General features: G+C 37.2%; 1 protein-coding gene across 7 annotated transcripts in view; it reads right to left on the bottom strand.

Moving 5' to 3' along the window:
• Nucleotides 1-1622: 1622 nt before the first annotated feature.
• The window catches only part of LOC127873184 (uncharacterized), a 78418-nt gene continuing 59442 nt past the window's right edge, over nucleotides 1623-20598 (bottom strand). For 5 of the 7 annotated variants that reach the window (XM_052416911.1, XM_052416909.1, XM_052416912.1 and 2 more), the window contains 3 exons: nucleotides 9918-10388; nucleotides 6222-6282; nucleotides 1623-3231 (listed from right to left, as the gene is read on the bottom strand). In XM_052416911.1, coding sequence (XP_052272871.1) covers nucleotides 3031-3231; nucleotides 6222-6282; nucleotides 9918-10388 — 733 coding nt within the window. In that variant the 3' untranslated portion in view covers nucleotides 1623-3030. Of the gene's footprint in view, nucleotides 3232-6221; nucleotides 6283-9917; nucleotides 10389-13401; nucleotides 13480-16262; nucleotides 16355-20598 lie in introns of those variants that run through there. The other 2 variants (XM_052416913.1, XM_052416916.1) reach the window with 2 other exon arrangements.

The following is a 20598-nucleotide window of genomic DNA, read 5'->3' as shown; positions in this document are numbered from 1 at the left end:
TGAACACAATACTTGGATACTAGGTGAGTTATAACGAATGCATTCAAAGTGTGTAATTGCGTTTACAAATGAGTAACATTCTTAGGAATTTACTACAAACAGACTGGCTAATAAATGGTATGCAAGTTTTGGCAAACGATTCAGCCAGATGAAATGTAGAGAAGTCAGCACTCAGCTTTGCAATTAACATTGTTCGATTAGAACAAAATTGAACACAGTTGTGTGTTTATTGTAAATCTTAGTTACTACGGACGCAAGTTGACATTTTAGCTAATATTATTAAGAAATTGGCGTGTTTGACTTTTCTGTTTTGTATATCTGCATGATAAGGTACCCGGTCGTCTTTTTAATTGTGTTAAAACACGCATTTATAGCTGTTTCATGAAATTCGCACAGGCTAATCTGGGATGACACTTTACGCACATGATTAAGCCCAGTTTTCTCAGAACAAGACTCAAATAATTAGACATCTGACGATGCAATTGTTTGTACGACCGTATGTGTTTCAACATCCATTCAATCTATTTAAACGTGTTTACATTTTAAAAAGAGGAATTACTATGTTTATATAAAAAAAATATGTAAATGTCATTCTTATAAGTTTTTTAGGTTGTTTTTTAGGTTGACAAAGTACATAGTATCATTAAATAGTTCACAGTGTACATGTTATTACTTTCACTACCTGCATGTTTACATTAAAAGAGATATCAGAGTCTTCGCATAAAAATTATGGCGTAGATATTTTCTTTATGAAATCCACTGCGTACGTTTATATATAAATTAGGAAATTCCATGCAGGTTTAAATTATGGAATACACTGCGAACATTTTCAATTTTTTTTATAAACATGGACTTCCAACATGTATACATAGATGAAGTAAATAGCGGTGCCTGCATTAACACAGTTATGCCTAGCGTATAGAAAAAAGGCCTTGGCAAATAGCGTAGACCCAGATGATATGCATGATTACATTATGCACGAAACTCTTTAAGCAAATACCTCGAACAAGTTCATGATGGTAAACACGAACTTTAATGCAAATCAAGACAGGTTATGCAAATTATCACCGCTTGTCGTGGGATATAGAGAATAACAGGTTACTGCCTGATCGTTTTGTAATATATCAGGCGAGGCTTAGAATAAAATAACGGCGAGGCTTGCCGAGGCAATAGTCCATATAAACGGACTCCCAGAGCATTTGATAATTTTTGCTATGGCGGCTCTGGCAGTCCATATGCAACCCTTCATAAACATGGGTGCAGTTCAGCGCAGCGAATCCGTGCGCTTCACTAAACAGACGTCGTTCGAGACAAATTGAGGAAAATGATGAATAAACTTCATAAACATGTTAAATTTACCTGAATGGCAACCTACGGATGTCATCCTTTGCATGCACCCTATAAAAACACGACGATGTTTCAACACACTTTTCTCGCTGACATGTTTATGTTTAAATTTGAAACAGTGTATTCTGTATCGAATACCACATCGTTATCAACTTTATAGGCTGGAGCACATAACCCGACATGCAAAATATTGGTGTACTGCGACCTAACCAATATTCGGTCAATTTTCCAATATGGCGGATACAGCGTACAAAACAAAACCTAAGTCAATAAAATCAATTATTTCTTGCTTTAATGGTACCATTTGGATGAGTTTGTGGTTTAGATAGGTAAACTTGTATAAGTTCTTGCAGTTTCAGTGTTCCTTAACCCTTGCATTGTTGAAAACATTTTGCACCCATGGCCAAGAGAGAGCGCATTGCAACTATCAGCAACCGATTTGGCGTTTTTTCCAATGTTGATATGAGTCGCGTTCTGAGAAAACTGGTCATAATGCATATGCGTAGTGTCGTCCCAGATTAGCCTGTGCAGTCCGCACAGGCTAATCTGGGACGACACTTTCCGCTTTTATGGTATTTTTAGTTTCAAGGAAGTCCCTCCTTACCGAAAATCAAGTTTAGGCGGAAAGTGTCGTCCCTGATTAGCCTGTGCGGACTGCACAGGCTAATCTGGGACGACACTTTACGCACATGCATTAAGCCCAGTTTTCTCAGAACAAGGCTCATATGTTCAACGACAACAAATTACACTCTTGTCGGTAACATGGATTACTAGAACTATCTCGGGGAGCAATATGTTGTTCACAAATATACTTACACGCGTACAAGGTTATTTTATCACTTAATACGATGTAATAAATATAAACAGTATAATAATAACAAAACGTCAGAATGGTTAACACAAAATATAAAGAACATGCGCAAACCAGCACCGTTATAAAGTAATCCTAAAAGAAGTCGAGTCTATATTACAAAGCGGATATGTTGTTTACTTATAACACAATACTTCTTGGACAGATATAGAATTCCTCCTCCGAACCCTGCAACTGCGTGGCCAGGATTTCAGGAATACACTTTCCTGTGTTTCTGCACAATGCATAATCATGGCAAATAGTTCTGTCGTTTCAAGCCAATAGTGGCATGACATTGAGGCAATTTTCACGCGTAAGGATACATATTTTATTTAAAAACAGTTCTGCGCGCAATAGTAAATCCAGTAATAGTCCACTACACGAAGTGTTATTGCCGCACGTGCATACTGTTGCGGTCATCACAATATTGCGAAATAACTGGAAATATGGCTTTTTAAAAATGCTAACTAAATCATTGAGACATAATCACGGACTTTGAAAAGTATATGTCAATATAAGTTCAAACAGGATTGCCCGAGCCCTCTTTACAACGGACTAAATTTGTGCATTACACATTTTATACTCTACATTACTCTCACTAAATATTATGCCTAAAATACGATCGCACTTTGAGCAACGATCCTTAATGCAAATGTCCCACAGACAAATAAGAGCCGCGCTCTCGGAAAATGGGTTTTAATAAATGTACGTAAAGTGTCGTTCCAGATAAGTCTGTGCAGACTGCTACAGTCTAAGCACATGCATTAAGCTCCGTTTTCCAAGAGCGAAGCTGAATTAATTGAAATGTACACACGCATCTTCGTGTATAACTATCATAGGCGGGGTAGAAGTTGCCGTTCAGGTGTATTCGCAGCGGATTCGTCTATGTAAGGCAGGTTGTAATAACTGTGATAAATGCTTTGATCCTCTTTGACCACGTCATCGTCGTTGAAGACTAATTTAGGACACAGGGCGACATTAGGGGCCGCTGTTTCCGGTGCGATGTTGCCCTCCTGCACCTCCTCCGGGTCCTCCTGCAAGAGCAATTATTTTTATTATCATTATTATCATTATTATTACTATTATTATTGTTATTATTATTATCATTATTATTAGTATTATTATTATCATCATCATTATCATTATTAGTATTATTATCATTATCATTATTATTATTATCATCATTATTATTTTTTTAAACAGATCATATTTCATTCAATAATGATGACATAATTGCAGTGAATGTTTATAAACAGACAGTCAATTCATTTATTTTTTTAATGTATGCAGAGAATTTCATAATATATATTTAAATGTACGCAGTGAAATCCATATGGTGGTACAGCCCTTTCATGATAATTGCGTTGTCTTATCGTGATTACTGTACAGTACGGTAATAACTGCCCCTCATAAGCCCGAATTTTCAACACATTCATCGGCGATTGTACCGGCCAAGGTCGTCAATTTAATGCAGCTATCGCGAAATTGAATCCAAAATATTTCGGCCACTGTTTGTATGTTATTAGAACCACGGGAAAGGCTCTGGTCGACAAATTGACCTGCGTTTTATTAAAATGGCATTATTTTCAGCGGATTCAGCCCGATATAAAAAAGTAGCATTAAATTCGTGTCTAAAAAGTCTCATTTATACGACTATGCATACTACTGATATAAAATTTGGAACAAGGAATATTACGAGATGGAAATGTATTTGCTTAAAATCACGCAGAACTGTATTTTATAACATCCTTTTTTCTGGACGTTCTGCCCCTTATCCACCCAAAAACCAACAAATTGGCTTACTAAAACGACATTTAACGTCTTGAACGGTTCTACGTTTATGTCATGTATAATCTCACATACGGTGTTAATAATAAACACAAAATATTTAAAATTAAAAGATCAGCAATAACCGGATGTGTTGATTAGTTGGGGGGGGGGGGGGGTAGGGGTGGAGCTTTTGATAATGTTCTCACACAAAAATGTATCTTTGTACAACATTTACCTTTATAATGATTACAAATTCACTGCATGCAATATATGACCGTATTCAAAATCGAAATTCGGCGAGCAATACTGCGTGGGACATTCAAGAAGTCATATTGGATGGTCTACTATGATGTATTTGTTACAATAAAGTTTTAATGTAAAAACGAAATGAGCTTATATAACGAGCAAAATGAAGCATATATATATATTATATCCAGTTTATATAGTTGTATATCTGCATATGCACAAAGTACGCAATCTGTTTATTTATTATTAAAATATGTATTTATTTATTAAAATATTAATTTTATTTTTTTTGGGGGGGGCGGGGCGGGGGCGGAGTTGGTTGTGCATGTTTCAGTAAAGTTACAAAATAATTTGTTCAACAAAACTGAGTGAGCGAAGAAGAAACGGTTATACATTTTCAGGGGATTCGCGGGTTATGTTACTCTCATGCCGGGTACAGTACACACAGACTTGCACAATGTAAATTACATGTGGTTAAACTTACACCAAGCAAAACACCCACACTTAAACCAATAATGTATTATTCAAAGCATAAAAATGATGAAACCGTGTAATCAGAACGCCGTTATAAACATGGGACAATCACATAAATTATTCAATGCGTCCTTGTCGTTCTGTAAATGATCACAGCAAGCGACACAATTTCAATGATAGGTGCCCTTGTTTGGAAGCCTGCTCGTTTTGTATTGCAATGCATAATTATTCCCATGCCTATGTTTATTCATAAAAATATATAGGTGTATATTGAGAGCGCTTCCAAGTTTTGATGCTAGATTGTTGTCTTTCTTCATATACCTTTAATACGAGTCTAAACAAATTAACGCAATTCACGATCACCTATGTACATTAATTTTGATACAAGTCGCCAAGGGATTATATTGAGAAATTCATTCCAGAAACGAACTACATTGTAGTTTGAAAGTGCGACCTTTAAACTTAAACCTATGGATCTGAAACATTTCTCTCGACTGATGATGGTAATTTCATTCTCTCAAGGCACAAGCACAGTTTTATCTCTGAAATCCATGTGTGACCTGGACTATACAAAATCAAAGGCGGACTTTTGAGTGCGACGCATCTTGAAAGAAGATTCGTTTGTGGCAATGTATTTCGAAAGTTATCGGCGGGACACGAACATGGGCTTTCTCTATTGTGATATTAAAGGTATGCAAAAAAACTTTTTTTTAAAGTCCGCCATATAAGAGCATAAACGTTGAGCGAGCGGCATGGTTATCGCATGCGTCACGTTGCCTTGATATCGCGAGCACACATTTATTTCGCAAACTCTTAAAGAAAAAGTATCTTCTGGACCGGAATCATAATAGGGACCAACCAAATTGAACCAATACACCATTTTATGTAGGAGACAAACATAGAGCTACGTGTGTTTGACCAAGTTTTATCTTTATATATTTTATAATTTCTAAAGAATATATATATATATATATATATATATATATATATATATATATATATATATATAGTGTGCAATGCTTTTAAGAAAAAAACAACATTATAATTTAAAAAAATATATATTAAGAACACCTGTATTGAATCGAATTGCTTTTTGAAATCATTTGGAAAGATATACGAAACGTATGGTTGCCTATTAATTTATTGTTTCCATTGTATATCATTAACTACTTTATGGTTTCAGTTGTTGATGAATTAACTTCAAAGTATGACGCACACACAAACAAAAAAACGAGATAAACACTCATAAAAATGACGAAACCACAGTGTCAAGCTTTGATTTACCACCCATAATTACAACAGAACTTTTTGACTTGCCACTCATAAAACGCCTGAAAAATCTTCGCTCTGCAAAAAACCAATATGCAGCATGATTTCCTCGAACTTACGAAGCAACGAGCTAATGCCAAACGCATGCTTGGAGTAATAACGCAACAGAATGATGATTGCGTGCTGCAAGGGTGTACGCTGTTTGCGCAATAAAGAATCCTCGTGTTGCAAGGAATGACGGAAATAAAAAAAAAACTTGACATACCTCCGAGTTGCGACCTTGCTTCTCGTACTGGTTCCGTTCTCGCTTCTTGTCGTAACAAAAACTGAAATGTACAACGGTAAACAAACATTTAAAGGAGAAACCGAAGCTACATGAAGTCTAGTTGCAAAAAACACGCATCAAAATAGCATTTGTGTTTAGAAAATGGCAAATGGTATTTTTAAGGGACGACAACAACGTGTTTGTGTGATCATTTTAAGGCGGACATTTACAATCGCAAGATTATTCCAATCAATCGGATCAAACTAACGAAAGGCAGTCGTTTGTACGCATATGCTTTTCTCGTCGCTAATCTATCGGACACGTTCATTTGTTTTTTGTTAATTTTTGTAAGGTTGCCAATGCAACTTGCTGGCATCGTTCCGCTTGTCATCACTAATGAGTATATCATGAGTTGCGGTTTTCTTTGTTTTTAACAATCACTACTTCTATCACTATCAATACTTCTACCAACACCGCCGCCGCAACCACAACGACCGCCGCCGCCACCACCACCTCCACCACCGCCACAACAAACACAACCATTACTACTACTTCTACTATTACAACTACTACTACTACTACTACTACTACTACTACTACTACTACTACTACTACTACTACTACTACTACTACTACGATAACATCATCACCACCAATAACACCAACATCATCTACTACTACCACCACCATCATTACCAACACAACCTTTATCACAACCACCACCTTTACCACTTGCATAATACTTCTACAATTGCACGTAAAACCCCGCCAGCTGACACGGATAGACTGTATTGCAGGAATGCGAGCTTCTGTAATAACGATAGTAATCTAATAATCGCTTATATATGTTTCCCTGTGAGCGATGTATATACTCTTGAGTGGAGATTATTTTTCATATCGGAAATCTATCAATGCATTAAAAGCACAAACATGTAGCGGGTGCTAGTCTAGAAAAGAAATTCCGCTTCCTGATATCATCAAGTTAAGGTTTTATATGCACAGACTGGTACCTGCAAATAACGTGAAGCTAAGATGGTCCACACGGTTGTGTTTTTATAAAAACAATAATAATAGGCGTATCCATATATGAACATATCTGAGTGGTTTAAAGAGTATATCATACTCGATTGCTTTTAATCGAAATTCGCCATTCCTATATCGCCAAGAGAATAAAGGATATTATAATCGGAATGGGCATGCATTAGAATAAATTATTATCTCTGCGATATGATTTCTAAAGAAATAATTAGAATAAGACATTAATCTTGCAATATGTGATTCAAAGCTAGTAGTTAATGAAGACCCTTTTTTTAATTCTTATTCTGATTAGAAAAAAAACTATTGGGCATGTTGGGTGAGCTGAACAATTTAGTGATATAAAATTTATGGGCGTCGAATTCAATGCTACACGAATTATCAATGATTGTCTCACTAAATAAATGTTCATGTTTGTTTGTATATATCACATGCGAAAGGCTAGTTGAACAAGCCAATTCGTTGAATTGATATCCCCGGCCAATAATTTTCTGGGAACAAAAGTTTTCTGGACGGATGAACAACTCCCTTTGACCTCAATGTGTGACCTTGACCATAGCCCCTAGGATTAAGGGTGTTGAATGTGAAGCATCGCCAGATGATTGAGAACAACTATGGCAAGTTTCATGGCATAGTAAAGTAATGAGTAAATGACTAATTATTCATCAAATGTGTGACCTTTGACCTCAATGTGTGACCTTGACCTTAGCCCCTAGGATTATGGGTTTTGAATGTGAAGCACCCCCAGATGATTGAGAACAACTGTGGCAAGTTTCATGGCTCTGGCTCGTTTGTGGATGGAGATAAAGCTCTAAGCTTATATTAAAAAGCATTTTTTCAAGATACAAAGGGCCATAACTCCGTTTTTTACAGATGGTGTACAATGCCATTTGGCGTGCGTCATCCTTTTATCCATATATATATACTCAAACCAAGTTTCAATGAAATCCGTCAAAGCACTTCCAAGATATGGCTCCGGACGGACGGACGGAAAGACGGACAACGCCAAACAATATCCCTCCGCCAATGGCGGGGGATAACAACAAGTTTTATTTCAGAAAAGTTAAAAATGGGTTATGCATTTAGACAAACGCAAGGATTTTAAAGGGATCTTTTCACGGTTTGGTAAATTGACAAAATTGAAAAAAGTTGTTCCAGATTCGCAAATTTTCGGTTAGTTATGATATTTGTGAGGAAACAGTATTACTGAGCATTTGCCATGGTCTAATATAACCATTGTATGCATCTTTTGACGATTTAAAAACCTAAAAATTATAAAGCGTTGCAACGCGAAACGATTGAATAATTTGGAGAGTTCTGTTGTTGTCGTTTACATTTGTGAAACTACGAATTTTGCTTATATAATGTATAAAATACGCATCTTATGTATGCTTGGCAGGATAGCTCAGTTGACTAATGCGTTTTTACTTCAGGATTCCGGGGGTCACTGTTTCGAGACCTGCTGCGGGCTACTTTTTTCCTGTTTTAAATTATTATTATTTTTTACTGGAGCTTTTAAAATTTAATGTTAACATTTATCAATATAAAGCACTTAATAACAAACTTCAAAACATGCCAAAATCTGTGAAAAGGCCCCTTTATGGTCAAAAAGGTAGTATTTTTGTTCCGAACATTTGTGAACAAGATTTGTATAACAAGCAAACTGACCCGTCTTAAACCACCATTAAAAGAGCTAATTGGATTGAAGATCAATGGATAATTTACCTGAGCGCGCGGAATGAGGAAATTCACCAATACATGTACACGTTTTCTCAAGATCTACTCAATACCGTACGGGATTGAAGAAACAATTACGATTAAACCGCGCTTTGGGAATACCGGGCTTACTGAATGTGATCTTGGACGACACTTTCCACCTTAACTGGATATTCAGTTAGACGAGACATCCTTTAAACGAAAAATTCCATGAAAAAAACGGAAAGTGTCGTCCCTGATTAGCATGGGCGGGCTGCACAGACTTATCTGGGGCGACACTATACGCACATGCATTACACCCAGGTTTCCCACATGGCGGCTCCATTGTGATTAACCCATTTATGCCTAGCATCTAGAAAAAGGCCTTGGCAAACAGCGTAGACCCAGATGAGACGCCGCATGATCCAATTTAGAAGGAAGGGAGAGTCCACTAAGCATAAATGGGATAAATGTTACCAGATGAGCTAAATTATCGTTCGATAAATGCGTTGTCAAATGAATATAATTTCATGTGTCATCTTATTAAATATTCAATTGTTTTCTTGACTAAAATACTGTAGTTGACACACGCCAGTCCTCACAACAAAATCGTTTTTCAGTAAAATCTTGCGAGGTATGTATTTATTTGGAAAACACATATGTCATAAAGTGCAACGGTGTGTATCTTTAAGTCAGTTAAGTGGCACATGTTCCTTATTTGTAAACAAGGAACCGACGAGATGTCAAGATAAATTTGATGTTAATGTTTGGATCATTAATTCGGGTTCCTTAGTGCAATTTCAAGCAATTGTCTTACACAAAAATATTTTTAACAATCATAAGTATAAGCATGTTGGAATGGGTTATTAAGAGGGCGAGCACTGAAAATTAAAAAAACAACAAACTTTTCACTGACATCAGAGACAAACTACTGTCATGCAGGCACTCGACTTTGAATGAACTTACTAGGCACATAAAACGACGATTTCCAGAGCGATAAAAGAACAGCCGATGCTGACAATCAGATAGGACGCTGAATCCGGAAGTGACGTGTCAGAGTGTATTCCCGAATCCATGGTTACAGGTGTAGCTGTAGAACTCCCAGAGGAAACGTTGTTCGACCGTTGATTACTGGTGCTATGGCGCGTTTTACTAGGTGTCAACGTGGAATAAAATGTGGTTGTTACACCGCGTTTTATTCGATCTATCACATCGCCTATAGCAACGCAATTATCAAAGGCATTAACGCATAACGTCCAATTTGAGTTCTGGTAGATGAAGCCAAATCGATGAAAACAGCGTTCAATAATTGATGCACGTTGCGGGCATGTGGTCAGGTTCCGATGGACGCTGAAATCACAAAGGAGGTGGAGGTGGTCGGGAGGCGGACACGGCGCCTCAGTTAACTCTTCCGCTTGGCGCGCGCATCGGTGATTTCTGAAGTAAAAGTTGTGACAGGCCGTTACATATATGGCATATATATTCGGTGTCAAATGAACTCAGCGTTTCATAATAATTGAATCCTAACATTCGCTGCATTTGTTGCCCAAATAGCAGCATCGCATTCGCTGCATTTGTTGGATCCGCCCCTGTTTGCTGTACCTATTTTTACACTTACATTCCTCTGTAAGCTGACAAAGCGTTAAGCTACACAAATTTAAGTCCAGAATATATCAACATTAAATAAAAGTATATTACTGTACAAAGAAATCATAATTTACATAATTGTTAACATGCATGTGTGTCAATTTTAAGTCATACTAATTACATTTATGTATCATACCTCCTTGATGTTAAGTACCTATGGATATGTCCAAATCAGACAGCAGAACGTAATTATTTTCCTTTTAAAAGCGTATTTCATAACCAAAGTGCCCGTAGACAAATACCCTTTGACGTAATTCTTTAACGAATCTATTCAAAGTCTGATTAATATATGAACAGCGGTAAGAATGTATCGCATGTACAGTGTGACACGCGGCTTAATGGTCTACTCAATATATTTTTGCCACAGGTCACAGGTGTAGATTATTTTTTTGCACAAGCGTTTTAAAGCCTTGCTGAAGAACATCATTTATAGCATTCTGGATAAGCTATTCAATTTGAGCTTTGTTCTGAGAACACTGCTCTTAATGCATACGGACGGCACAGGCTAATCTTGGACGACACTGTACGCATATGCATTGACCCATTTATGCCTAGCGTCTAGATAAAATGCCTTGGCAAACAGCTCATCAGGGTCTGCGCTGTTTTCTTAAAGGAATTTCTGTAAGAAATATTCTAAATAAAGAAATAAGTATACTAGACATCCTTAATTTTGGAAATAAATTGATCCAATTTAGAAGGATGGGAGAGTCCACTAGGCATAAATGGGTTAAAGCCCGTTTCCCAGAGCGCCGCTCATATGTTTGCATGCGTGGGGTCTGTACAAAACCATGATTCAAGAAAATAATTTTTTAATTTGAATATTGAACAGAAAACCATGTTTTAGCGTTATTTCGCATACAGCTGGGTGAACTTAATATGGAATTTATTTTCTGATGTACACGATCACTTTTTAAGAAAAACAAAGGGTCCATGATAGCCCTAGGACGCCCACCTGTGATAAAGAGAACTGGTACTTCGATGGCGCTAAAGCAAGATGGCGGCCTTGTCACGATGATATTCAGTTACATGTTGATACGTTAAGTAACTACTACTAAAACAAAATTAGTTTTACAAAATAGAAGGTCACCATTTTTTTCTATGTTCATCTAAAACCCGGTCAGCGGCTACTGTGAAGCAGTTTTGTATATATGTAGATATACAGGTGAAATTGAATAAGTTTTAGAAGTCAGAACAAGGTTACCAAATGGACATTTCCGTGAAATCCGATATTCGGTTACTTATATTAAAATATGATATTTTCGGTGTGTCAAACCTAGAAAGAAATGAAACCTATAGGGCAATGCTTTTTAATGTATCAACACTCTTTATGGACTTTGGTTTCCATAAAGCAACGTAAGAAAGTCCGCAACGTCTCTAGCAGCCATGTTTTTAACAAACCAAATTTAAAAAAGGTAGCAGGTCATCACATGATTTTTTAGATGAAACTATTTACATGGACAATTAATTAATTGTATGGACACATTTTTGGTGCGATAGTAACCATATTAAAAGAGTATTACTCTTTATTGCAGTTGGTGAATGTGTTTTTTCAGGTAAAATCCTGTCATGATTGGTCGAATTTCCCTCCCCCCCCCCCCCCCCCCCCCCCCCGTTAATTTAAAAAAATAGTTTCAATGAAGATAGTGACGCGGAAAAGCGGAAAACGAACGCAAGAAGGTGACTGATTACAATTACAGCTTCCGGTCAGCAATGTGTGCTCATGTGAGTTAATGACGCTTCTTCCGAGAAATAATATGTGACTCGTTCTTGTAAAACATGGTTCAATGCATGTGCGACAAGTGTCGTCCCATATTAGCTCGTGCAGTCAGCACAGGATACTCAGGAACGACACTTAACACTTAACATCTGCCTTATCTGCCTTATCTGCCTTATCTGCCTTATCTGCCTTATCTGCCTTATCGCTAAGAAGAGACTTTTCTATAAACGAAACATACCACACAAGCGGAATGTTTCTACCAAAATTAGCATTGCTTATTGCACAGGCTAGTCTGGGACGACACTATAGGTAATGCATTAAGCCCCGCTTTTAAAGAACGAGGCTCATATAAACACAGCTGAAAAATACATTTTAAAAATTTAAAAGAAATCCTTAATTAGGACCGTTGTAGGTTAGCTAAGTTGTTCAGGTGAATTAACCGATGAGAAAAGAAGAAAGTGCGAGAAAAATGTCGCAAAACCGCCATGTGCTATACCATCTAGCAAGAGTAAAAAGCCAATAACGCTAAACTCATCATTTTAAAAAGGATTTGCACGAATCGATTGCCAGGTATTCCCAGCTGACTTTGGTAACAGCTGGATTTCAAATATGCTGATATAAACGTTAATGCGGAAAACATAAAGCGAATTCCTTATGTAGCAAACATAAAATATGAGAAATCGCTTTATAACATTGTTAACATGCTTATTATGTAATTATGTGTACATGTACATATTGCCAAGCTGAACGGCGTTTGTATATAGTACTTCGATAAAATAGCAAATGCAATACAATATACATTTCAATTATTGTTTACATAATCGATGGTAAATATACAAGTTAATAATATTCATATTTACAAAATTGATGCTAACGATATGAATGCATATTAACGTGATGTACACAATACAATATTAACATCGTGTTATATCTTAAAATGCGTGATAAAAATCGCACTTGGAAAGTATGACAAAACACTATAAATATCAGGCGGTATCATACACAAACATGTTTAAAGTGAAATGTTGTATTTTTACTTTAAATCAAGACAATAGGAAATAAACACTCAATTTTGCTGTGACTTACAATGAATGACGCTGAAATCTCTTTATTCCCTTTGATAGCTTACGATTACATTTACCTTGGGTTTCAGAGACACGGTCTCACCCGCAAGAAATGTCAATTAACTACTAACGAATCACCTCTGGCGTGCAATTTACCATGCACTACGTAGAAAACAACCCACATAAATATATCACCACAATAACACAAACAACACATCAACGATGCAATCGCATACAAAGAATAAGCATTTGTACCCACTTACGCAGGTAAAAATTGATTATTCCTCTGAAATATTTCTGAAAACACTAAAAGATCAATTATAAGCGAATTCGCCACTTGAAGATAGGTATTTTTCATAACGTAACATCCGAGTAAGTCATATCTGATGCGAATGGCATTCATATGATATAACAAACAGAAAATATATAGCCCGTGGTGCTTCTAGCTATACGTTTGAAGCACAAGAAGCACATACTGTACAGTCAATATAATTCGTGGGTCATTAGTTTTTGTTGAGTTCGTCGATTGACCGATCCGAGACTTTAACACAAACACATCGGAAAAGACCAACGCAAGGTCCTTTTTTGAGAATAAGAAATCCACGAAGTTAAAAGGACCTTTATATATTATATAGCGTAACAAACGAGAAACGATTGTATTATTTGGAAAGTTCTGTTGTTATCGCTATATTTTTGTAACATTACGAGGAGGGCTTATATTAGGAATAAAATACATACTGCATTATGTCAGTACGGATTGCTGGATTATGTCAGGACGGATTGCTGCATTATGTAAGTACGGAATGCCGAGCGACATACTGCATTATGTAAGTACGGATTGCTGCATTATGTCAGTACGGATTGCTGCATTATGTCAGTACGGATTGCATGCATTATGTTAGTACGGATTGCCGAGCGACATACTGCATTATGTCAGTACGGATTGCTGCATTATGTCAGTACGGATTGCTGCATTATGTCAGTACGGATTGCTGCATTATGTCAGTACGGATTGATGCATTATGTCAGTACGGATTGCTGCATTATGTCAGTACGGATTGCTGCATTATGTCAGTACAGATTGCTGCATTATGTCAGTACGGATTGCTGCATTATGTCGGTACGGATTGCTGCATTATGTCAGTACAGATTGCTGCATTATGTCAGTACGGATTGCTGCATTATGTCAGTACGGATTGCTGCATTATGTCGGTACGGATTGCTGCATTATGTCAGTACGGATTGCTGCATTATGTCAGTACAGATTGCTGCATTATGTCAGTACGGATTGCTGCATTATGTCAGTACAGATTGCTGCATTATGTCAGTACGGATTGCTGCATTATGTCAGTACGGATTGCTGCATTATGTCAGTACGGATTGCTGCATTATGTCAGTACGGATTGCTGCATTATGTCAGTACAGATTGCTGCATTATGTCAGTACAGATTGCTGCATTATGTCAGTACGGATTGCTGCATTATGTCAGTACGGATTGCTGCATTATGTCAGAACAGATTGCTGCATTATGTCAGTACGGATTGCTGCATTATGTCAGTACGGATTGCTGCATTATGTCGGTACGGATTGCTGCATTATGTCAGTACGGATTGCTGCATTATGTCAGTACAGATTGCTGCATTATGTCAGTACGGATTGCTGCATTATGTCAGTACGGATAGCTGCATTATGTCAGTACGGATTGCCGAGCGATTTAAGCCCAAGACTATTACTCCAAGGGTCAGTGGTTCGAGCGCAGGTGAAGATATCTTTCTTTCTTTAATTTTATTTTTGTTTTATACAGTTATTCTTTAGTTCTGATGTTTACACTTATCAATTAAAAGCATTTAATGACAAACTTCAAAACATGCCAAAGTCTGTGACAAGGCCCCTTCACGTGTCCAAGAAAAATTTATATCATCAAAATCCACGAAATTTTAGGACGACGAACATTAGTCATTTAACAGTATAACACTGTGGTACATCGTTAAGGGCACGGGCTTATCAGGTTCCGGTGTTACCTCGATAAACCTCGTGTACCGGTCAGTGATTTAGATGCAGAATTAAAGGAAAACTGGATCGGCGAATAATGCGTTCGGATAAACATGATCAGTATAATCAATGAGCCGAATCAGTGTATAGTCGGTTATAAAAAAAAGAGAAAAATATGACTGTCATGGGAAGTCGTTAAACTCAGAAACAAGAGGGCCATCAGGCCCTAAGGCGCTCACCTGAAAGCCAAAGGAACTAGACTATTCTGAAAAAAATGCAAGCTGATTCATGAAGATTATTTTGGACCAAAAAAGTGACTTTTAACATGTTTTTTTTACATTTGACCTTGTGACCTAGTTTTTGAGCTCATATGACCCAGCTTCAATCTCTGGCAAAATTTTATTGGGACATTTGTTCTGACCAAGTTTCATGAAGATTGGCCAATAAATGTGGCTAATATAGTGTCAACAAGTTTTCACTAAAGCCATATAAGGACAACTGCCCCCCCCCCCCCCCTGGCGGCCATGTTTTTCAACAAACCATAACCATTTTCAAACTCACTCAAGCTATTGTTAGAACTAATGTTCAGATCAAGTTTCATAAAGATTGGATAATAAATGTGACTTCTAGAGTGTTAACAAGGTTTTGTAGTAAATAGCCATTTAAGGAAAAATGCCACGGCCCCTTGCGGCCATGTATTTTAACTGAACTCAACCATTTTTTAACTTAGTCCAGATATTATTAGTTCAAATATTCTGCCCAAATTTCATGAGCATTGGACCACAAATGTGACTTCTAGAGTGTTAACAATGTTTTACCATACAGTATAGCCATAGAAGGAAAACTGCCCCGCCCCATGGCGGCCATGTTTTTCATTCAAGGTTACATTACACTAAATCATTGTGTATCCCTCCGTGGTCCATTCGAAAGTAGTGCCTATTTCTAAAGAGTTCCTTTCCTCTTCTTGAATATAAGCCATTTAACAATGTGAGACATGTCTTTTGTGGTTATTTGTAATATCCTGTATGTGTCTGGAGTACTTTGATGCCTTGGATTGGAAGCTAACTTAAAAGATGAACTTTTGAGGGTGTGTTTTCTATTGTATTTTGTCGAAATTAGGATTCCGAAACGCGTTTTTCTACGGTGGGTTCATTCGACAGCGATTTACTTTCTTAGAAGTTGCGAGACGGTATGTTTTTGATTGCAATTATTGGAAAATGACAGATCCATCTTTAAAATGATACCAGGTTCGGAAAAAATTGATACGTCGGAAAGGCAAGAAAAATGCTGTGAAAGTTGTCAGTTTTATAATGGGACCCTATGGGAATCGGAATTAGTGTAATATAACCTCAACTGGAACCATTTTCGAACTCGTCCAAGATAATATTGGGACACATGTTTTGACCAAGTTTCATGAAGATTGGACTAAAAATGTGACTTCTAGAGTGTTAACAAGGTTTTACTAAAGCCATATAAGGAAAGCTGCCACGCCCCCTGGCGGCCATGTTTTTCAACCAACCGGAACCATTTTCGAACTCGTCCAAGATATTATTGGCACACATGTTCTGACAAAGTTTCATGAAGATTGGACTAAAAATGTGACTTCTAGAGTGTTAACAAGGTTTTACTATAGCCATATAAGGAAAACTGCCACGCCCCCTGGCGACCATGTTTTTCAACCAACCGGAACCATTTTCGCGCTCGTCAAAGATATTATTGACACACATGTTCTGACAAAGTTTCATGGAGATTGGACTAATAATGTGACTTCTAGAGTGTTAACAAGGTTTTAAAATAGCCATATAAGGAAAACTGCCACGCCCCCTGGCGACCATGTTTTTCAACCAACCGGAACCATTTTCCAAACTCGTCCAAGATATTATTGGGAAACATGTTCTGACAAAGTTTCATGAAGATCGGACAATAAATGTGACTTCTAGAGTGTTAACAAGGTTTTACTATAGCCAACTGCCACGCCCCCTGGCGACCATGTTTTTCAATCAACCGGAACCATTTTCGAACTCGTCCAAGATATTATTGGGACACTTGTTCTGAGTAAGTTTCATGAAGATCGGACAATAAACGTGGCCTCTAGAGTGTTAACAAGGTAAATGTTGACGACGCACGACGCACGACGGACAAAAGGCGATCACAATAGCTCACCTTGAGCACGTTGTGCTCAGGTGAGCTAAAAAAACACAACATTAACGTTGAACGAGTACCCCGGTATATGACAAGTACAGCAGATTCAGTGAGCAGAATTCTAGGAAAGCTAGGCTTCATGCAAGTGCGGTCCACACAGGCTTATTACGGACGACATTTTCCGCTCTTAAAGATTTTTTGTTTAAAGGAGTCCCAGTATAGGCGTACGTGTCATCCCTGAGTAGCCGGTGCGGACTGCACAGGCTTATTTGTGATAACACTTTACGCAAACTATTTATGCGCAGTTGACGAACATGGGATTGTCAGCAGTACAAGAGGCTAACAAAAAAACGGCTATTGTAACCAGACAATAACCAAATGGTGTTGTTTAGCAATACAACATAATAATTTGTTCACAAAGAACAATTCAGCAGCTGAAGACGAATACATCGAAGAATTGATATTCGGCATTCGATATACATGAGTAAAGCGAGTAAATAACCAGCAAAAGAGCAAAGCGATTAAATAAGTTGTATATTTGAGCCTTGCTCTGTGAAAAGAGGATATAATGCATAATGTCGTCCCAGATTAGCCTGTGCAGTCCGCCTAAACTGGATCTATGAAAAGAAGAGACTTTCTGTAAACGAAAAACATCATAAAAGCGGAAAATGTCGTCCCTGATATACCTGTGTGGACTGCAAGGCTAATCTGGGACGACACTTAACGCACATTCATTTGACCCCTTTATCACAGAACACGGCCCATATGAACCGCGCTCTGTGAGAACGGGGCTAAATGCATGTGTGATAAGTGTCGTCCAGGACTAGTGTTTGCAGTTAATCAAGGACGACAATTTTTGCCTTTACTGAATTTTTGTTAAGAAGAGCCTTCCTTAAACAAACATTTCCATACAAACGGAGAGTGTCGTCCCTCAAAAGCCTGTGAGGAATGCACAGGCTCATATGGGAAGACACTTTACGCACATGCCTTAAGCCCGGTTTTCTTTGAGCGCGGCTCATAAATATACAGGTATATGTAATTCAAACTGACGCAGACAATGCATAAATATTTAAACATTTGTTAGAATCCAATAACCAATAACAACTGATGTTAAATTGTACCACATGTATGATTATTTGAAGCCCATAGCCGAAAAAAACAACGAATTATTCCGTTGGAAAGCATTCAAACCTTTCAATTAAAATAACAGGATAATGCTACAATAATGTTAATGTTGTACACGATAATGCTACAAGAATGGTAAAGTTGTACACAACAAACTGTTTGAAACTTCGACAAATTGATCTACGATACGAGTTTCTATGTAAAAGTTATGTTAAAGGAACACACACTATGTGCTTGTAGGGCGAACGTAGTAATGGATGTGATTTAAGATGTATTGAGAATTATCCTTCAACACAACTGAGAAGGCGTTAATTATCGCAGCAACAAATATTATTCAAATAAAGTACTCAAACAAACAACGCATCGTGATGTTATAAAGAACAACAGAAGGTCAACCTTTCTGTAAACCTTTATGTCACCTTTATGTAAGAAAATCAAAGAATCGCTTTCAGTGTTTTAAAGTGTCAGTATATGAGACCCAAAAACGTATTGACAGATGTTTGCATTGTCAAGTGTATATTTTCATGAAATGTTTCATGATAAAGATTGGGAAATTTACTAAAGAGCTCCAGTTCAAAACATGATTTAAGAAAAAAATATAGAAGAAAACAAGAAACCGTCGGAGACGGGTGATGCTCCCCAAAGTTTTTTTTTGTCACACTATTGCACTATATATTCAGATAAAAGGAAACGTCTTGAGGGCACAGTAGTTGGGGGGGGGGGAACAAACTTTTTTTTATAGAACATTTCAAAGAGACATAACTCTGTGAAAAATCAACCGACCAGAACCCGCTGATAATATGCACATCTCCTCTTGGTAGTGAAGCTTCCCATAAAGTTTAATTGAATTCCGGTCATTAGTTGCTTAGTTGCTGAGAAATAGCCCGGAATTGCACTATATGTACAGTTAATGGAACATTTCAAAGGGCCATAACTCTGTGAAAAATCATCCGACCAAAACCCGCTGATAATAAGCATATCTCCTCTTGATAGTGAAGCTTCCCATAAAGTTTAATTGAATTCCGGTCATTAGTTGCTGAGAAATAGCCCGGACAAGAATTGTACTATATGTACAGTTAATGGAAAATTTCAAATGGCCATAACTCTGTGAAAAATCATCCGACCAGAACCCGCTGATAATATGCATATCTCCTCTTGGTAGTGAAGCTTTCCATAAAGTTTCATTGAATTCCGGTCATTAGTTGCTGAGAAATAGCCCAGACAAAAATTGTGCACGGACGGACACACGGACGGACAGACGAAGCGGCGACTATATGCTCCCCCAAAATAAATTTTTGGGGAGCATACAAAGTGTTCCCTACCTGGGTTCGAACCACTGACCTTCGGATTGAAATAGTTTTCGCATTAACACATCGGTTGTCCATGCGAGTATATTGCTACATGCATTTTATATTTGTATACACGCAATCCATGTATAGTCACAAAATATAAGTAAATTCGCAGGAACACTCCAATATTATTCAATTCGGTTCGACTTTGCAATGCCTTATAATTTAATCGATTTTTGAAGAGGATTACTCTTCAACGAGTATTCATTTTAATATGAGTCAGCAATGTCGGATCGCTCCCTTAATATGTGAAAAGTCCCTATAAACAATCAAATGAAAACCTCTTAATTAATTTTTAAGATATCCGCAGAAAGCAACCATTGTTAAAAATAAAATTATCTGCTAAATATTTCAAATATTAATAATAGCTATAGTTGAAAATAGAAACACGACACACATAACGTTATCATAACCGAATCAATCTTTTTAGCTGTAATATAAATATCTTCAAAAAAGTTCGCATTAGTTTTAATAATTAATTAAATGTATCATTTTCGGATCTTCACGTTTTCACTGCAGCCCGATTTATGTTACATATCATCATATGAACAATATTTAAAAGAAACGTTCAATGCAAACCCAAAACTGAGTAGATGTAATCAGAGATGGAA

Source organism: Dreissena polymorpha, chromosome 3 (genome assembly GCF_020536995.1).
Source record: "Dreissena polymorpha isolate Duluth1 chromosome 3, UMN_Dpol_1.0, whole genome shotgun sequence".
In the NCBI taxonomy this organism is placed as follows: domain Eukaryota; kingdom Metazoa; phylum Mollusca; class Bivalvia; order Myida; family Dreissenidae; genus Dreissena; species Dreissena polymorpha.
The sequence above is the reverse complement of the archived record's forward strand: the minus strand, read 5'-3'. Positions and strand labels throughout refer to the sequence as shown.